At 46.1% G+C, this 21104-nt stretch overlaps 1 protein-coding gene across 1 annotated transcript in view; it reads left to right on the forward strand.

Annotated features, from left to right (window-relative positions):
- The window catches only part of LOC144173576 (thromboxane-A synthase-like), a 51974-nt gene extending 35963 nt beyond the window's left edge, over window positions 1-16011 (forward strand). The window contains exons 9-15 of the mRNA XM_077701942.1: window positions 1625-1757; window positions 2839-2929; window positions 6352-6460; window positions 7310-7398; window positions 9892-10032; window positions 13287-13452; window positions 15891-16011. Coding sequence (XP_077558068.1) covers window positions 1625-1757; window positions 2839-2929; window positions 6352-6460; window positions 7310-7398; window positions 9892-10032; window positions 13287-13452; window positions 15891-15968 — 807 coding nt within the window. The 3' untranslated portion in view covers window positions 15969-16011. The remainder of the gene's footprint in view (window positions 1-1624; window positions 1758-2838; window positions 2930-6351; window positions 6461-7309; window positions 7399-9891; window positions 10033-13286; window positions 13453-15890) is intronic.
- The last annotated feature ends 5093 nt before the right edge of the window (window positions 16012-21104 follow it).

Raw genomic sequence — 21104 nt, forward strand, 5'->3', positions numbered from 1 at the left:
ATGTTTTAATTGCGTAGCCGAACAAGTACAGTCAAAAGACTTACGCCAGTGAACACAAGAACTGTTGCCCCTTTATATTGCCCCATGTCTATTGGTGTACGGAAAGCAGCGGCAAAACTCTGAAATTACTCGCGAACCAGCAGAGGGACCTGTCTGGCCGTGAGCCGCCGTGCTGGGACAACGCTCGAGTAGTCTCTACTTCTCGTAGCCGGAAGCACCGGCATTGCTAGAAATGCCTTGAACGATTTTTGAGGAAGTCCCTCTTCGCTGCCTCTGTTGTACTGTGTTGTGACCCAGAAAAACGAGTCAAACAAAGCAGCATTTGCCGCTGAACAAAAGCCGAAAGAGGCACATTCTGATCTTTTTTTCAAATTCTGATCTTTCAGTTGAAGCAAGAATGACCCCAGCCTTTAGCGCTCCTCTAAAACCTGATTTACACCATTTTGCGTGCTTAACCAGTTTCGAGATGAGCGTATTCTGAATGGCTAGCTGGTCGAATAGAATAGTGCCGATTGCGCTATGTTGGCGCGATGGTGCATCGTACGCAAGCTCCTGGACAAAATCTTTCTTTCACCGAAGCGACATATTGTGATCGTAATATTATCGCTTTTACGCCAATGTTATGCCACAGCAGCAATGTTTTGTGCATTATTTTGAAGCGAAGCTTATATGACTAGGTTTCAATGTATTTCTCGTTCCCGAGAACAAAAACGCATGAGGCTCCACGTGTTTCTGAAGCGCGAGGCGTTGAAAAACGAACGTCCCGGTATGCGTGCTATTAGCACACGGTCACCGCCAAAGTCGCACGCCATTCAAAACATAATTTCGACAAAAAGCTCAATGTCTTATCACATGGATATGCATCTATAGTGGATTAGTAATAATAAGCAGCATTTGCAATACCAAAACATAACTTAGACGTCAAGCTTATACGTCTCACCACTTCGGTAGGCATTTTCAGTATATTAGTTATCAATAGGCGCCATTTTAATATTAGTAGAGCCAAAATGAAAGTGTGCGTGTGTATGCATCAGTCTTTCTGAGGGATTACCGCCATCGACGCTCATGATATACTCACACCTTTAACCTAAATCCTGGGCCACCTCTATGTAGCGTGCTAAAAAGCTTATTCATAAAGAGGAACGGCTGAGGATTTTCTTGGCAGATAACATTTACAAGAACTAGAAATTATTTGTCATTTAACACGTGATAAAATGACGTAAATTATGACTTCGACAACTTCCCATTGAATGAAATTTTCAGCGTCGTTGGCTGTGGACATTAACGCGTGCAGTTGCCCAGAGCCAAATATAACACGCCCTAAAAGGCGTATGCACAGCAGTTAAAGACAGATTTTTGTGCTTCTTAAGACAAAAAAAACACCGCAGTACCTGAGAAACAAATGCGGACAGCGCCCCGATTCGCTCTAGAAGCAAAACAAGAGCGAGCACTAGTGCGTTCGCTCGTACCTGGTTTATAATAGAATTCCAAAAGTGTCTGGAACGTCTTCAATGGCGAGTTGAACCTCACTCGGGCACCCAGGAAAGGCGACATTTTATTTTTCTGGCAGCATTGCGTTCAGGGATTTCGTGCGGTGACGCGTGCCGTCCTATCCTCTTTGCAGCTCCGCCAAAAAGATTTGCTCCAGCTGATGATAGACACGAAGCAGACGCGCGTGGACATCAACTCGGTCACGTCCGACCAGCTAACCGCCACCGAAGACAACGAGCGGGAACTGGCAACCGGACCAATTAATGGTGAGCAGATAATAACCTTTATACTTAATTCTTATTGATTGGAACAAAAAGCTCTACTATGCTGCATGCTTTGAAGTCATACATCGCGTCGCGAAGGGTTTTCAGCAGCCAGCGCAGCAAGCTCCACCGTTTTTAGTATCGCTTAGCTCGCACGCTGCCTTGATGGCAGGGTACCACGTGACTACGCAAGCTGAAGTGGCTACTTCGCATGCGCTTGATCGCTCAGCTTCCTGATCCGTCTGTGCGTGCGCTACACCGCAAGCGGACCACGTGACTACGCAAGCATTTAACACCTGCTTTGCCACTACTTGGTCCCTCAATCTCGACAACGACGGCACGCTGGCTAGGCTGTCTGTGTGTGTCCTTCAGCGCAAGCGAAACGCCGAATCGAACCATCCAGTGATATAGAGATACGGCAGTCTGCGATATCGTAAGTGAAGGCAACCATTAACGATACTGCTGTGTCGCGGACGGTGGCCGACGAGAAGGGCCCGGCGACTGGAGCGAGACGCTACGGGTGCCGGCACAGTCCGCGGCACGAGCTGGGAGTACGAGTCCTGTCCCGCTGGAGCCCTAACAACGACTGAGCCGACAAGCGGCCATTTATTCCCGATGACCCACAGAGACACGCGTACACGCGGGATTGGCTAGCTTCAATCACGTGTGTCGTAAGAACGACATTTATCAAACGCTCTCCACACAGAGGCGCACCCAGTGCGCGTGCGCTCCGCAGGATGGCGCCCCTGACACACCACAGATACACTTCGAGCGTAGCCTTTGTCTTTGCTCATGATAAGGGTGTTTGGAAGTGTTAAACCTGAGCCATTTTTTATACGAGCTATGCTGAAAAAAATTACGCCCTGGCAGGAATGTGTACAATTATTACAGTGCCAATAAACTGTGTATGGCGTCTACATTTTTCGGAAGCCTTTCTATTACGCGGTCAGCCTTATAAACATTCTAAGCGAAACTGTGCATTTCATACCCAGAAACTAGTTAAATATTGCTTCAGAGTCAGTGTTCACATTTTATTTTATTTTTTGGTATAGTGTTCTTGGCGTATGGCAAATGTCTAATGCAGAAAACTGTACCTGCAATCTTCCCGCTTCCAAGAAGGCTCCCATGGACGACGATGACATCACGCAGAATGCCTTCTTAATCTTCGTGGCTGGGTGAGCGAAGATATCTATATTAATAAACAGAAATGCCTGTACGACCGCCCGACCAACTGTCTAATTCATCAAGGCCCAGCCGATACTGCTGGCCCCAGAGACGTGAACTTTTTGGGGTGCATTCTAATCATGGCGTAGGGTGTGTATACTTGCTGATAACGATGGATATTTCAAGCAGATAAGGTTGGGCTGACTGGAGCTGAATATGAAGCTGAAAGGGAGTTTAAAAGAGAGAACTTCTTTTCGCCAATTTCTGGTTGTCATGCAGGCCAGTTAATATACCAATCGCGTGTTTGCTAATATATATAGTAGCTGCACGGCTTTGTCCCAACCGGCCCCTGGGAAACGGGCGGGCGCATCTGGTTTTAGGGGCAAATTGCGTGTTTTTACCATTCATCAACGTATCTTGGAGTCGTTGTTACATCAAATGGGTTTTTGCTGAAAAGTGTTACCTGCACAATTGCACAAAAAGAAACTTACGGATTTCGCCGTAAGTATCTCATTAAAGGGAGAGCGGGACTTTTTGCAATAACGTCCCTAACGGAGTCCAAAAGCCTAACATGCGAAATCGACGGAGTGGTAAACCCTGGACGTAACGACTCAAAATTTCTGCAGTCATTCCTATCATGACGCGTAGCTCACAATGGCTGTTTTTCTTTAATTACACACCTAACAGGTTAAAAAGGGGGAAAATGTTTTTAGATGTTTTCCATTATCTCGCAGTCCCATTCAGATATCAGCCACCAAATAGGCAACCAAAAATAATGCGGCTAAAATAGTTTTTACAGGATTTCTGGCTATGAATTGCTGTATCAGTGCGAATTCGCACGTGTGCATCGTCATTGGTACCCTGTCGCTCTTTAACGCGTGTCGTTGCCGCTCGTGCTGGCAACTTGTTTTATGCCGACGGGTGCTATTACAACCGGGCGGTCATACCGGGCGTTACGAGGTCGCACCGTTACATATAAAGAGTCAAGACAGAGCGCACTTTCAGCCTGAAACACGTGCCTTTAATAACAATAAAAAATGATCAATCTAATCCGTGGTTCAACAGACAACTCAGAAACATGCGAAACAAAAAGAAACGATTGTATAAGAGTGCTAAATCTACTTCCAGTGCGTCGTCATGGGCCAAATATAAGGAATTTCTGAGAACTTTTAACTCTGCAGTAAATAGTGCCAAACAAAAATACTTTTCTGAGGATTTACCTTCGCTGTTAAAAAATAACCCCAGAAAGTTTTGGAAGACAATTTCAAACAATCGTTCTAATAATGACATTGTAATACATGGTGACAACGGTGTTCCCCTTCAGGAACATGCGTGTACGCATGCATTCAACCATTTCTTCTCATCGGTATTCACCCAGGAAGATCATTCCACCATACCCATGGTTCCCGAATACGATTACAGATATATGCAGCCAATTAATATTACTCCTGAAGGCATCGCTTCACTAATTGGCAGTCTTAAAGTTTCCACTTCATCTGGTGTCGATAACATCAATTCAAAAATATTAAAGAACACTGTGCACATCTCTAGTCAAATTCTGTTCCATATTTTCAGTAAATCATTGACATCAGGTCTGTTACCTGCCGACTGGAAAATCGCCAAGGTTGTTCCCATTTTCAAATCCAATAACAAACATGCACCCGAAAATTATCGCCCGATTTCTTTGACGTGCATATGCTGTAAACTACTTGAGCACATTATTGCATCTAACGTGTATAAACACCTCGAATCCAACAACTTTTTTTTCGTCCATCAGCATGGTTTCAGAAAAGGCCTGTCATGTGATACACAACTGCTGGAATTTACAACCGACCTACACTCTAACATGAATGCCAACCAACAAACAGACTGCATTTTCCTTGATTTTTCAAAAGCGTTCGACCGTGTTGCTCATTCCCGCCTCATTACAAAACTATCAGCCCTTTGCCTGGATTCTTTAACTTTATCATGGATTCGGAACTTTCTGTCTATGCGCCAACAATTTACCGTGGTCAACAACTTTTCTTCACACCTCGCTGATGTCACTTCTGGAGTCCCCCAGGGGAGCGTCCTGGGCCCGTTACTGTTCCTGATCTACATAAATGACTTGCCCCTCAACATCTCACCACGGATACGACTCTTTGCTGACGATTGTATTATATATCGTACGATCACTAGCGTTAACGACCACCTTTCCTTACAAAATGACTTAAACATAATCTACAAGTGGTGTAATACATGGCAAATGTCACTTAATTTGAGTAAATGCAAAGTAATGTCTTTTAGTCGGAAACACGATAATTCAGATTTTCTTTATTCCATCAACCACAGTGCAGTTTCGCAAGCCGCTTCCTATAAATATCTTGGTGTTCAACTAACACCTAATCTCTCTTGGAGTACCCACATTTCCGCCATCTGCGCAAAGGCTTCTAAATCGCTCGGTTATCTGCGACGAAATTTACGATGCGCACCAGCCCTTGTCCGCAAACATGCGTATCTAACCTTTATTCGTTCGCAGCTAGAATTCGCGTCGGCGATCTGGTCCCCTCACCAAAACTACCTAATCGTCCAGCTGGAATCTATTCAAAACAGAGCCGCCAGATTTATTACACGCAAGTACGACCGTCATCTTAGCGTTACCCAAATCAAACAAGAGTTATCACTTCAGCCGCTAGATACCCGTCGCACTATCGCGCTATTATGCCTTTTTCATAAATACATAGTTCGCGTCACACCTAACCCACTTCCTCTTAACGCCCCAGTACGTACGTCACGCCGCCTTCATAATAGTCATAGTTTCACGCGAATTTTTGGCAAGACGCTTGCTTTCAATTCATCTGCATTGCCTCGAGCAATCATGCACTGGAATGATCTTCCTGACCAAATTGCATCCATACTTAGTCAGGATGGCTTTAGCGATAATCTGCACCGACATTTTTCTAGTAATTGTGTAATGATGAATTGCTAGAATAATATTGTTACTGTTTATGGGTGTTTCCCCCTTTGTATTTGTGTTTTTGTGATGTTTTTTATTCCACAAAAACCCTGTGCGTTTGTGATAATTGTCTGTTAGAAACGTGTATGACGTGTTTCATTTACGTCTGTAAGCCGATTACCCAAACTCTATATTGTGTACTTGTCTTTTCTTCTTTTTCCCCACTATTTTTTTTGTGTTCTTTCAAAAATGTAACCCCCCTTACTCAATGCTCTTCAGTGGGCCTGTAAGGTATAATAAATAAATAAATAAATGAAATTGTTTACTCGGAATTGTACATAAAGTCCCTGAATATTAACCTAATAAAAAGTTAAAATATGGTTACAACTTTCTTAAATGTGCATTCAAAACCTCGGTTTCGGTATTTCGGCAATTGTTATTTTTGCTTGATGACTACTTTCATTTATTCCTTTTGTTTTTGGAACATTGGGGGAGCAGGTTTGAGACAACGGGCAACACAATGGCTTTGATGACGCACTTTCTGAGCCACTACCCGGCAGTTCAGGAGAGAGTGAGAGAAGAGCTGTTTGCCGTCCTGGGACCTGACGTGAGTCGTTCACCCGTTACCTCCACCGCGTGCAATGACTGTGTGGCAGAGAGATGCACACGTTTTAGGCATTAGCAGATGTAAAATAAACGACTAAAACAATCAGCGTTAGGCAAAGCGACTTTTGGTGCAATCAAGCGAATTTATTGGGGGTTTTTTTTCAAAAAAACAGCAGAGGACTCGCCGCTGTAGCTGACTCGCTAATACGTTGCGCTGCTGAACCCAAGTACGCACGATTGACCCCGGCCGCGGCAGACATTTTTTTAATGGAGCCGAAAAGCGAAAACACCTGTGTGTCCAGATTTCGGCGAGGTTTCCAAGTGGTGAAAATTATCCGGAGCACTTTAGTACCGCGTCTCATAGACCAGGTTTTTCTAAGGCACGCCAAAATTTCTCATTTGCGATTACCATGGATTGTTTTTAGAATAATTCCGGATGATAAAAGAGACCCCACAATTTTGATAATAGTCAACAAAAATGTTAATGTTATTAACTGGGCCCTACACGGGGGAAGAATTCTCAAGATCTAAAAGGACGAATCCTTCTTAGAGCAAAATCCTTCTGGAGCCACCCCTTGAAAGATTCTCTGCAACATTAACAAGTCGCCCAAATCTGTTCCCTACACTATACCAAGTTCAATTCAGGGTTCAGTCAGCAGGATTGTGCACATCCGGATCCTTTTTCGAAGCAATCAGTCAACCAGGAACTTTTGGGCATTATGTAATTTGGTGAAAAAAAAAACGTAGCAAGGGTTTCATGTTTTGGTGTGATTATACTTATATGCAATTAGTAATGTGATTTATGATTCTCGTCTATTAAAACGAGGCGTTACTTGCATCTTGCTTTCAGGAGCCGATCACGTATAACACCATTCAGAAGCTCACCTACATGCACTGTGTTATCCAAGAAACAATGCGGATGTACCCCCCGGTCTACGCGTGAGTATTGGCAACTCCAAGATCGTGGCGGAGTCTGGCAACAATGTGCAAAAACAAAATGCCCGATGCGTGGAAGTTAACAGCGCCACTAAAGTTCGCAGTAGCACAACTTCTCCTCTCCCGGGTTGAATTTCCACGTTCAGCTTAAGTGGTGTTCCGTAGAAATACAGTGTATTATTGATAGTGATAATGCACTCTGCAAAAATGAAATGCTTAATTATCTGAAGGCTTCAAGCACCGCACCAGCGACAGCGGCGAAATTGTCGTTTAGCGGTAGTAGACGTCCTCGCGGTTGCTGAGAGCTCATATGCGTTCTTCCAGTGAGTGAGTCTGAGATTGCGGAACTGCAAGCACTTGCGCAGGCGCGCTGTTTAAGAGGAACAATCACGTCTCCACGCCGCTCATGCAGTGCTTCAAGTAAGAACTAGCGGAGCTTACGAAGTTAATCAATAAGCGTAAGACAGCTGACATACGGAAGTATAATACGAAGAGGATCGCATATGCTGTAAAGAACGGAGGAAGCCTGAAAGCAGTGAAGAGGTGTCTTGGCGTGCGGAAAAATAAGATGTATGCACTTAAAGACAAGCAAGGCAATGTCATCACAAATAAGGATAAAATAGTCTCAGTAGCCGAGGAGTTCTATAGGGATCTGTACAGTAACCGGGACATCCAGGAAAATGCCGAACGAGAAAGTAGTTCATAGGAGATAGACATCCCATCAGTAACGACCGAAGAAGTAAGGAAGGCTTTGAAAGAAATGAAAGGGGGCCAAGCACCTGGTGAAAATCAGATAACAGCAGACCTCTTGAAGGATGGCGGAGAAATTGTACTGGTAAAGCTGGCAAGCCTGTACACGCAATGCCTTATGACCGCGAGTGTACCGAAATCGTGGAAGAACGCAAACATCATCCTAATCCATAAGAAAGGTGACATGAAGGACTTGAAAAAATCACACGCCGATTAGCTTACTGTCAGTTGTCTACAAGGTACTTACCAAAGTAATCACTAACATAATTTCTGAAGCCTTAGATTTCAGTCAATATAAAAAGAAGCATGGTTTCGTAAAGACTATTCAACAATGGACCATATTCACACGATCAATCAGGTGGTACTGAACCGAGTATACTGAACCCCTATATATCGCCTTCATAGATTATGAGGAAGCATTTGACTCAGTCGAAACCTCAGCACATTCAGGCATTATGGAACCAGGGTGTACACGAGCACTATTTATGAATACTAGAGGATATTTACAATGGGTCCACAGCTACCATCATCCTCCATAAGGAGAGCAGTAAAATACATGTAAGGAAGGGTGTCAGACAATAAGACACAATCTCTCCAATGTTATTCACAGCGTGTTTACAAGAAGTATTCAGGACTTGGATAGGGAACAGGTGGTAGTAAGGGTTAATGGAGAATACCTCAGTAACCTCAGATTTGCTGATGGCGTTGCCTTGCTAAGTAACTCGGGGGAAGGATTGCAAAGCATGCTTACCGCACTGAACAAACAGGGCAGAACCGTGGGCCTGAAAATTAATATGCAGAAAACTAAGGTGATTTGATTGTGGGGGTTTAACGCGCCGACGCAACGCAGGTGATGAGGCGCGCCGTAGTGGAGGGCTCCGAATTAATTTTGACCACCTGGGGATCTTTAACGTGCGCCGAAATCTCGTACACACGGGCGTTTTTGCTTTTCGCCTCCATCAGAAAAGCGGCCGCCGCGGCCGGGAATCGAACCCGCGACCTCGTGCTCAGCAGCGCAACGCCTTAGCCACTGAGCTACCGCGGCGGGTAGAAAACTAAGGTAATGATCAATAACCTCGGGAGGGCACAGCGGTTTGAGATGGGTGGCGAGGCAGTGCAAGTGGTAAGCGAATAGATCTACTTAGGCCAAGTTGTGACCCCGGATCCCAACCATGAGGCAAAGATAATTACAAGGATAAGAATGTGGTGGAGTGCATTCGGCAGGCATTCTCAGATAATGAAAGGCAGCCTACCATTGTCCCTGAAGAAGAAGGTGTATGACAGCTGCATCTTACCGGTACTCACCTACGGGGCAGAAACTTGGAGGCTAAGAGGGTTCAACTTAAATTGAGGACGACTCAGCGAGCAATCCAACGGAAGATGATAGGTGTAACATTAAGGGACAAGAAGAGAGCGGAGTGGGTCATGGAACAAACTCGTGTTACGGACTTATTAGTAGATATTAAGAAGAAATGGACGTGGGCAGGGCATGTAATGCGAAGGCAAGATAACCGTTGGTCATTAAGGGTAACAGAGTGGATCCCTAGAGAAGGCAAGCGTGGCAGGGGGTGGCAGAAAGTTAGATGGGCAGATGATATCAAGAAGTTTGCAGGGATAAATTGGTCGCAGTTAACACAGGACCGGGATAATTGGAGATTAATGGGAGAGGCCTTTGCCCTGAAATGGGCTGGTGATGATGACGATGAAGTAAAACTGTACAAGCCACTGTTTCATACCCCGACACAGGTTCGTGACTCGGGAGGCAACGACGGACAAGCAATACGGCAAGATCCGCATCCCTGCTGGAACTGCAGTGATGGCTGCGGCAGAGTACATCCAACGGGACCCTCGGCACTGGGAAAAGCCAGACTCATTCGACCCGGACAGGTACACTGCTAAGCTCTTTCACCCTTTCCCTGTCAATTTCACCTAAACAATCTGAGAGGATACTTTCATCCACCTAAAGTGTACGTTCGACGAAGAACTGCAGTTCTTTGCGTCCTGGGAAATTTACAGAGAATCAGGCATCGTAAAAGAGACCTGGAAAGTTTTCCCTTAGTAAAAGAAAGCGAACAAAAGTGGGAAAAGAACTCATGAACACGACGAAACCACTCCGACACGAAGACACAATTACGTTTACAGTATGGACATATTAAATTGTTGATAAATTTCTGAGTTCCAGTCGACGTGTAGTCGGGTCGGCGGTGTTCCATTTGTGCACCGTAATTGAGATACAAAGACACGACGGGTTTTTTTTTTTGCGATCTCATCCTGTGCACAAAAAATATTCATCGTATTAGAACAAGCGCCTACGCAGGCAGATCATATGCACGAGGAACGAGGCTGCAACATTGCCTTCGTCAGCCGTTAGTGGGCGCTGCTGGGAAATAGCTTTAAAAGAGTGTCGCTTAAGCGCTACCACTTTCAGTTCATTCGCTTTTGCTGAGTGGTTGTACTCGCTTTTCTTTGTGTGCGTCATTTCCACCTTGCATAAAATAGCGATGGTAAAAGCATACGCTAAACTATTCAGTTGGTTGCGATATCGTCATGAAATGAAAAGCACTTCATATATGACCACATATTCTATACCGTTATATGACTTACCTATATATACCTGTATGTGACTTATACCTATATATATTTGTAATGCCTATGACGTATACCTATATGAACTTATGACGTATATGACCTATATGAGGTAAGGTGCCTGGTTTCCTAAGAGCTCTTTTGCACAAAGCTTAAAAATTGGTACAAAAACGATGAATTCTTTCATATATTACTCTATTGCGACCAGCTGAAAAATAATTTGAACTAAAAAGGCGTATGACCTCTTATTACTTATCTTTACAATTCACAACGTTTTTACACTTTCCGAAAAAATAAGTGTTAACGCTGTTTCTCTTCCTTCAAATGGTGAAAAAGGAAAGTTGTTGCACATTGAAGGGCAAGGATGTCGGACAAACAACGCAGGAAAGGCGACAACGAAATTTTTCTTATGACAAAACAAGACAACATGAGCTCTTGCATATTGCATCTGGGCGGAATCAGTTATTGGCAAAGACACAATCTATGAGTAGTGTACCTTTGACACTGATAAAATGGTGTTGCAGCAAAGCTGACCAACTTTTCAAGGACAGCTGTAATCGTCCTTGGCCAATCCTCCTTCGTAGGTGTACACACTAATAGAGGGTGTCTGTGCTATTCTCCCTATCCTCACATTTGACAAACTTTGCGGGCGTAACCCGACAATTGTTTGTTACGGCGGCAGCGGCACATTCACTGCCAGGGCTCTGAAGAACGATACTAGCCAAAATGTCCTGCCTATGACTCACAACTCGCACACTCAAATCTGGACAGAATTTCCGGGATTAGCGGTTGCATTCTTTCTTCATCAAGCAGTTAGTCACCCGTGCGTTGAAGGGGCGTGCTTGCATGCACTACCGAAGAAGGCTTGAATTTCCACTAACATCAACCTCAAGAACAGTTACCGGGGCACCTCCGGGGAAGTATCAGAATTGCCCCTCTTGAAGTCTTGAACGTCATTGATGTCCTCGTTGACTTCAACTTTTGACGGCAGCTGCCACTGCCTGCTGCCAATCCCCCTGAGTGGGTGTTGTACGGACGTGTCCCCTTACTAATGTACGAGGCAACTGAGTAGTCTCACTCCATTTGAGGCTAGAATTTTGCGTGACCTCATCACCGATGACAGAAATACTTCCTTCCACCTCGCTTCGCCTATACCGTTCACAGTAGGCGGGGGAAAGGGCCATTAACCGCCTTCCGAGAAACCATTAACTCTTGCAACTTCGGGTGCCAGCCGCCATAGTCATGGATCACTCCTCTTGGGTCTGCGAATTCTGGAAGAGGCTTTTGATGACGATCTCCACACACCGCGGGCACGAAAGATCCCGGCGAATGCGACATTACGACCTTTCCTCGAAGAGGGTGTGTTGCCATTTTATAGCTACGTCCCGGGCGACTTTCACGTGACCAATCCAAACCCGTTCAAGAGATGTCCAGTAATATCCTGCTTGTGGCCAGGCGTACTTGACAAGGCTTAAACGCCCAATTTCTCCTTCCGACTCACATCGAGGTAAACATGAAATGGACGTAATGCCTTCACATCTAAATAATGGAGAACCGAGTTTACTCAGAAAGAATGATATTTACAGCCTCGAACTATTACGGGCTTCACATGTCTGCACTATGGGGTTTACTCACCCATGGGTTGGTTCCCGAGGACGAATATTGTTGGCGTGCATGGCTGGTCTCTACAGGCTTTTGTTTCTGAACGGAAAAGTCACTACGGCGCTAATTTGGACGAGTTGGTTACTAACTAAGGAATTCATCGTACTAGCGAACATTAACGCAGAGACAAAGGTAAAGGGGAGACGAAACACACGCTGGAATCAAGAGTCGCTTTCTATGGAGCAGCTATGAATGGGCAGCGGTTTAATCACGTTTGCGGCAATCTTTATGTTCGAAGCTGCTGCTTCTGGTGCGTCTTTCTGAGCGCCGAGACCGGTCGCTACCTGTGCAACATACGCGCTCTGAAGGCCGATGCAAGTCAGTGTTGAAACCAAGGACGCGGGTTCAATTCCCGGCCGCGGCGGCTGCTTTTGTGATGGAGGCGAAAAGCGAAAACGCCTGTCTGTTCGAGATTTCGGCGCACGTTAAAGATCCCCAGGTGGTCAAAATTAATCCTGAGCCCTCCACTACGGCGCGCTTTATCGGCTGTGTCGCGTCGGCGTGTTAGACCTCATAATCAATGAAATCAATCGATGCAGTCAATGTTCCACAGATGGTGCTTATGCTGTACTATTGTGACAGTGGCACTACTTCCACGGCGTTGCAATTTCGGCAGCATTTCTTATCAGACCAGTTCTTCTTCTGAGGCGCTTTAACGCAGCAATGCTTTTTATTGTTCAACATAAATTATAACCGGCATTTGTAGGGCCAAAATAACCTTGTCGGGCCACAAAATTTTGCGTAGGTCGGTTTCAACCCCTTTGGTTTTAAAATTAATGTTAGCTTTGCTTATTATTTTAAATATTGCGGTTTCTAGAGCAGTTGGCCCTACTGCTCATCGAAAGCGCAGTGTAAACTTATACCTTGGGTTTCTCTATCCCTTTGTGCTGTAGGTTCCTACCGGAGAACAAGTCACGGATAAACAGCATGGCCATGCAAGCCTTCGGACAGGGCCCGCGCAACTGCATCGGCATGCGGTTCGCATTTATGGAAATAAAGTACACGTTCGCGCACATCCTCCGCAAGTACAGATTTGTGAAGACTCCGAATACTGACAAGGTAAGTGCGAACATTGCGCGTAAAAGCGATTTCCGGCACGCTTTTTCACGTCAGTTCGAATAACTGCAATGCACTGCGTTTAAACGAAACTCGGTAAGACAACACCGAATAACTAGAATGGACAGACGAAGGTTTAAATTCACTGTTTTTTGAGGTATCCTCATCTCGCAACAACCTTTTAGAAGGTGGGAAATCTGAGCACGGTCACGCGAAAACCTTCGCAAAAAAAGGCTTATTGTTATTTCAGCGCCCTTTTGTGGCGCTGGGAGGATCGTGTTAAGCTGTTCCTAGCAAAAGAAAGGTTGGTAAAAAAAAAGAAAAATGTCCGAATGCGACTTGCGAGATTCAGAAATTCCTTTTATCGCTTTTCATTTGTTTCGTGCATGACGTAACTTTGAGCTAAATACGACACCCATAAAATTGAGATTACGATGCGAACAAAAAATGAAGAAATCAAGAGATTATATTTTGTGGAGGTAGGAGATCAGTGAAGCTGTTTAAAATCAAGAATTGGGCGGAAGCCTGTCTGGTAGAGAAAACATGTGGCAAAAATTAAAAATGGACCATGAAAGTTTGCCAAAACTCCCCGTACGGCTCCCCCGTACAAGACTCTCATATGGGAGCACAGACTTTTTTTATACAAACTTTCATGGTCGGAGTCCGTTTTGAAAGTTGTCCAGGCGAAGCTGCTCGCAAACTATACAGAAGGGGCAGAGAATCCGAGCAGCCCACCGCGTATTCAGACTTTCGAGGCACATGAACAAAAGTTGTGCCGCATCACATGCGGCAAAACTGGCGTCACCTTTTGCATCAAAATAGCGAGAGACAAATGACATGGATGCCTCTAAAGCTTTGAGCAAATTTTAAACTTGGGACATCGCAGATGAGCGATATCTTGTCGGACCATGCAGAACTTGCCACAAATGGTCTTGCCACTTGCCACTTGCCACTATGAAACGACACCCCTTGACTTTGCTGACAAAATGATTTTTGAAGGGCCGGGGAAACATTTTTGCAACAATTATTTTCTTCCTTCGTGTTATCTGAATGTCTGCATTTCTGGCAGTCCCGAGTGTAGATTCAAAGATGCCATTTCGGCCACCAATTCTTGTGTGATTACAAGAGCAACCCATCGCTTATGTGATTCATACCATGCATTTTGATAATCGATGCCACCAAAACCGAAACGAGTAGGGCGAGGGGCAGGCCGATGAAAATTACCGCTGGTGGCATCGTGGTATTCCCACCTGCGTGCTCTGTTGTATAAATGGTAAACGAAACTTTGATGCAAGTGGTTTTCGGCATTCGGAGCCCGAGGCTAAACGTTCAGCACACTCTTTGCAAGCCCGTTTCTAGAGGGCAAGGGGACGTAACAATAAAATTATCACCGCTGTAAAGACCAGATTAAAAACACATTAAAGTTCGCATGAAATACCTGTTTGTCCAAAGTTGGGTTCCAGTCCGCTACCACTGCGTCATCTCCACACGCTTTCATCCGCGAAAAAAGCTGTTCCTTACTTCGTGGCACATATAGCGCCCTGTCCCTCCAGGCTACTGAGGATACCGAACCGTCTGTCCCTCTACTGACTTTTCAAGACATCACTCAATATTACCGGTTCGAACGACAGCACTTCCCTCCTCCGCATCCTAAACTCTCAAAAGATGAAGAATCCCTACTTCGCCGACTGCAGAGCAATACCTTCCCTCACCCAGTCCGCTTCCATCGCATGTTTCCAACGCAATTCCCGGCCGCATGCAAGTTCTGCTTACAACACGGTACTCTTCCCCACATCATATTAGAGTGCAAGCACAACCCCAACCTCCCCCCTCTTCCATCCCCCCTTCCCACCCCTGAGCTGTGGGAGAACCTGGTGACCAGCAGCGATCTGGACGTCCAGACACTTTTGACCTCCAGAGCGAAGGCTGCCGGCTCATCGCGTGGCTTCCTGGAATAAGGAACCACTCCCACTTCACCGGCTCAATAAAATGTTTCTCACTCACTCACTCCACATAGCGGATTGGCCAGGAATCAGAATCTTTGAGGGGCTAATGTAGCGCTAAACAAAATTACGAATTGGAAGAGTAAACATGTGAACGTGATGGCACGTAAGAGGAACAGGCGCACACCGGCCGCGCAGTACTGATACAAGGGAAGCTATGGCATGTGCCATTCTACTTGCTGCAATTCGCGCCAGAAAACGCGGAAACGAAAGCTAATAACAGGACATGGAAACGAAAGCGAGCAAAGAGACGAAAATATGGTGCAGAAACAAAAAAGTAATTGATAAGTATCACCAGGCTCTCGCCTTCAAAGCGCGTAAGTAGAGTTAAGTGCCGAAAACTTTTATGCCTGGACCAACGTATATGGCGAAGTGGTGTCTGCGTGTGGAGCGAATACACAGAAAATCTAACCTAATTTTCAACTGCTTGTTTTTCAGAACCCCCCGAACATTGAGAAGAGTCCGGTCATACTGAAGATCAAGAAAGGCGTGTTCGTAAAGGCTGTGCCACTGTAATATCTAGAGCTCTAAGTACTAATAAATTCGGTAGAATTTTGTACTGTGTTGCTCGCATATACTCGAGTGTATGTTTTTACGCGCTGTCGGCTTTAACCGGATAATACAGTCCTGAACAGGCAACCAGCGTGAGCTGTCAGCGCATTCCCTTTAGAAACTGCTCGTCATGGTAAATATAGATGCGCGATCCTAGTACCTCGGACTCTTGTTGAACAAGTACTCCTGTAATACTCGCAAGTAGTGCGATTTGTTTTTCAACTATACGTCCATGCATCGTATTTACCTTTCCTGCACCTTACGAACTTTCAAGCATGCTCTAGATGGCTGGCACAATATCGTTGACGATATAATGAACTTGGTAAATGAATGTACATTATACACTTTCCATAGCGCCGCGCAATGATTGAACACATATAGATGGTATAGGCACTCACTTCTTTATAGAAGAACTGCCGCGCCATTTTTGGCAAGCTTGCTCAACAACACTGCGCAATTCCTACTCAGTAATGCTCAGTTGAGTGAGAAATGCACGATTCTGGCTGGTTTGCAGGAATAAGTTCGCAAGCGCAGGAACCAACAGCAGAGATAGAAGCGTGGAGAACTCAGACCGTTCAAGAAGCAGCGGGTAGCGCAAGCGATGCATGCCCCACTACGTACCTTTCACGGTTTTCTGTTAAATCTGGTCAGCAAATATATTCGAGAGCACCTGCCGGCAAAGTTACATTTCCGAAAAAAAAGTTTTGGGTTACGGCCACACAGGGCTGCAAATATACACCTAAATAGCGAATCAGATCATTTGAAGCGTTGTACTTGAGACTTTTCACAGAAACGGACACAAGAAAGTGTAGGTTTTTTTTTGTGAAGATGGCGACATCATCATTAGCCTCTTCAAGTCCATTGCAGGACGAAGGTGTCTCCCATTGACGTCCAACCCCTCCTGTCCGGCGTTGCCCGAGTCCAATCTTTGCCACCGAATTTCCGCATTTCATCCCTCCATCGTGTTATTCGCTTTTCCCTTTTTCTAGACCCGTCCCTTGGTATCCACTTTGTTACCCTAATTGTCCGCTGGTTGTAGTTTCGCCTCACTACATGCCCTGCCCAAGTCCGTTTTTTTTTTTTTCTTAATTTGGAATATGATACGATCTACTCGAGTTTGCTCCCTTATCCAGGAAGCTCGTTTCCTGTTCCTGAGCATTACTCCTATCATCCTTCGTTCCGTGGCACGCTGAGCCGACCCAAGTTTTCTCTCTAGTTGTTCGGTAAGGCGCCTAAGTTTCTGCCCCGTATGTCATCACCGGCAGCACGCATTTGCTGTATATTTTTCTTTTCAGTGACAGAGGTAGCTTAATTTTTATTTTTTGGTAGTGCTTTCCGAGTGAACCCCCCCCCCCCCCCCATACCTATTCTGCGCTGGATTTCTTTCTCGTGGTTTGGATCAGCACTGACGGCCTGTCCAGTGTAACTATACTCTTCTACTTGTTCTAGCACCGATTTACGTAGGCTGAGTTACACAGGCTGACAAGACGGCGACGAAGTTTCACTTTTTATGTTCGTGTCTGTGTAAAGTCCCTAGCACAAACCTTCCAAACGATGTTGTAGAAACTATAGCCCTACACCAAGCTTTAATAAAGCGAATCGGAATCGAGAAAAAAATCTTCCCGTTCAGCAGACATTCTAACCGCACTAATGTGAAACGACGTCACTCGCAACTTGAAAAATATGTCAAGCACGATTTTAGCCGCTGTATTCCTGGAAATAGCGTGCTTGCATTGCTGCCAGCCTGTAATTTTAGCCCGAACAGCATCGAGCATGTATTATAGGATTCCGCGAGAATCGAAAACCCCACAACACTGAAAGTTTCCTTTGAGACAGGTGAGAACCTTTTTATTTTATTTCAACCTTCAGAGTGTAAATTGGCGGGAGAAAACGTATAACCCGTACCATATTTTGTGGCGACATTGTGGCCCAGCTTTGTATGACTAACCAAGACCATCGGTAACATTATCACACTCAGATTGTCTCTGTTCTCCTCCTTTGTATGTGTTGCCTCAAAGAAAAAGCAGCACTTAGAGCTCCCGCTGTTTTTACAATAGAGCTGTACATGGCTAGGGTCCAGCAGATGATCTCCGCAACCATTGAGCAACCATTTTATTCCTCGACTCCGCCGAGGGCTCTTTAACAAGTGATAAGAATTCTGAAATGAAAATTGTATACAGGCAAAACTTTTCCAAACCATTAAACCTGGTTCCATACTTCTCAACATTGTTCAGCAAAAAGAAATCATTCAGCCTATTTGAGGCAAATCATCAACACACAAGGTATGCGCTTGAATTTCGCGGCAGGGAACACGAAAAAAAGGAACTGAAAACATTATTTGGACGCGAAATACAAAAAGGCTCCCTCCTGAGCCTAGAGCTCCTGCACCTTCTCGTTACACGCCGCCCAACATAAATAAAAGCTTCGAATAGATGGCGCGTGGGATGTGGAATGCGGAAAAATTAAATTTAGCAAAGATCCACCGTGTTTACCGTGGAAGGAGCTAAACGGGATGGTGAGAGCGGGATAGGTGGACGGGGGGAAGAAGCGAGACATTTACGTGGCAGCGGTGGTGGAATAATGTCATCTGTAGACCAGTAGCGGTCCCAGAGATTGGTTTTAGGGGGGGCGAATTTTTTTTTTTGGGGGGGGGCGATTTTTTTTTTTTTTTTTTTTTGTGGGGCGAATAAGAACCGCTCCTCTTCTTGCGCCAGTTCTGCGGAGGCGGTGATAACCATGCCGGCGTGTGCGTGTATGTTGTGTAACCCGCTTGCGCACAAATCACTTAGCGACACAGTGGTTTTTGACTCCCCGTAGGCGGTGCTACGGCTGACTCGAGCCCGCATTTCTGACGGTCGCAACACGTTTGCGACCTCACACAAGTGGGATTTAACCTCGCGCAGGTGGAATGCTTCGAAAAAAACAAAAAATAAGAAGCTGAGGCCCTTTTGGGGGGGGGGCGATCGCCCCCTTCGCCCCCCCCTTGGGACCGCCACTGCTGTAGACGGCGTTTGCAGCAACGTGAGCAGACGCCTGTCATTCGCCCGGAGGAAGACGTGCGGCAATCGAAGGAGCATGGCTGTTCTGTTTGATATAGTAGGCGGAGGGGCACTGGGCACTGGAAAGCCCACCAAAGCTACAGCTTCGCTGGCTTCAACCCCCACACAGTGGAAGGGCTCCGAGTTTTACAGCGAAGCTGCGTATGGCCAGGACCCAGTAGATCGTCTCCGCGGATGTAGACCAGCAATTTGGCTCAAGGTGTTCGATGTGTGTTATGCAGTTTTCCACTAACGTATACTACTTTGTTGTATTCTAAGACCGTTCGAAGCAATGAAAAGAACTGAAATTGAAACGAATCAGACACCGCCACGCTGCGGCATCAAACGTTTCCGATTATTTACAGAAGCTCTGAGAGGCCCACTCGTTGTTAGTCGAGTTCTTTTTTATGCGCATGCAGTTATCTTTTTAGCACAAAAGTGTTTTATTCCGGGATTCACGAAGATTTCACTTACGTCATATCCGTCACGGAAATGACGCCAGTACAACGAAGCAAGCGCCCCGTAGAGGGTGCACCCCTGCACCCAGAATCTTCTTGCGGGGAAGCAACCTTTAGTACTTAAGAGGACGTTATACTTAGGGTTGTTCGTTTTCGGGTTTTATATTTTAGCACGAAGGTTTTTTATGCAGGGATACACCAACATTTCACTGACGTCATATCCGTCACGGAAGTGCCGCCAGTACACCTTTGCCGAAGCGACCCGCCAGCAGGACGTCGCTCGCCAAGCACACCCACAAGACAGCCACCGAACCGCAAAGCATGATCAGCTGCAGATTTCGCTGCACATTTCACTTTAGTGTTTTGCCTATTTTAAGTGCGAATGCACTTTATAAGCGACCCCAAACCTTCCACCGCCGGCGGCGGCGGCGGCGGCGGCGGCGTCCGCAGTCCTCCTCTCTATATAAAAAAATTCCCCCGCATTTCCCCGAGGGGGAGAATGTGAAAGTGCGAATGCACGGTTGTCGGCCCGCTTGCGGCACTTGCGCTCGGCCCCCGCAGCCCACCGCCTCGCCGCCTTCTCTTCCATCTCTTCCATCGGGTTTGTAGTATCACGTGTACACCACGCAGTTATCAAGCCGCTATAACGCCGCTGAGTCGCCAACGCACGCCGCTGACGACGTAGTTTGAATGCGTTAAAGATATAAGGCGCGTTACTAACAGTGATATCAGCGTCGCGTCCGTGGCTTAGCCGGTAGAGCGTCGCGCTGCGGCCGCAAAGTCCTCGGATCGAAACCTGGCGCCGGATGCTGTTTTTTTTTTATATAGAGAGGAGGACTGCGGACGCCGCCGGCGGTGGAAGGTTTGGGGTCGCTTATAAAGTGCATTCGCACTTAAAAAAAACAGCATCCGGCGCCAGGTTTCGGTCCGAGGACTTTGCGGCCGCAGCGCGACGCTCTACCGACTAAGCCATGGACGCGACGCTGATATCAGTGTTAGTAACGCGCCTTATATCTTTAACGCATTCAAACTACGTCGTCAGCGGCGTGCGTTGGCGACTCAGCGGCGTTATAGCGGCTTGATAACTGCATGGTGTACACGTGATACTACAAACCCGATGGAAGAGATGGAAGAGAAGGCGGCGAGGCGGTGGGCTGCGGGGGCCGAGCGCAAGCGCCGCAAGCGGGCCGACAACCGTGCATTCGCACTTTCACATTCTCCCCCTCGGGGAAATGCGGGGGAATTTTTTAGGACAGAGAAATCAACCACAGTTTTGTTTTTTTGCTAAAGCATACTGCACATGCATGTGTGGGTGCTTTCATTACTTTTGCTGGCCCCCGCTTCTTTGCAAGAGAGCAGAATATGTACGCTATGCGCAGGTAGTGTAGGGAGACAGTCCGACGCTCGGTGGCATTGGCTTGCCACTGAAAAGTCATCATTCGATCAAACGCGTCACTGCGCAATGTTTAAAAAGTCAGAAGAACAGGATGTCGGCAACGTTCGCGCAGAACTGTAGCTTGATACTAAGGCGGTGTTCAGACTGTTGCCGCAACTGTCATAATAACTTTAAAGGATGACGTCATTTCACGTCTCAGCCAACCGAA

Source organism: Haemaphysalis longicornis, unplaced genomic scaffold, assembly GCF_048455015.1.
Source record: "Haemaphysalis longicornis isolate Haplotype H1 unplaced genomic scaffold, Haemaphysalis longicornis Haplotype H1 scaffold_3, whole genome shotgun sequence".
Classification (NCBI taxonomy): Eukaryota; Metazoa; Arthropoda; class Arachnida; order Ixodida; family Ixodidae; genus Haemaphysalis; species Haemaphysalis longicornis.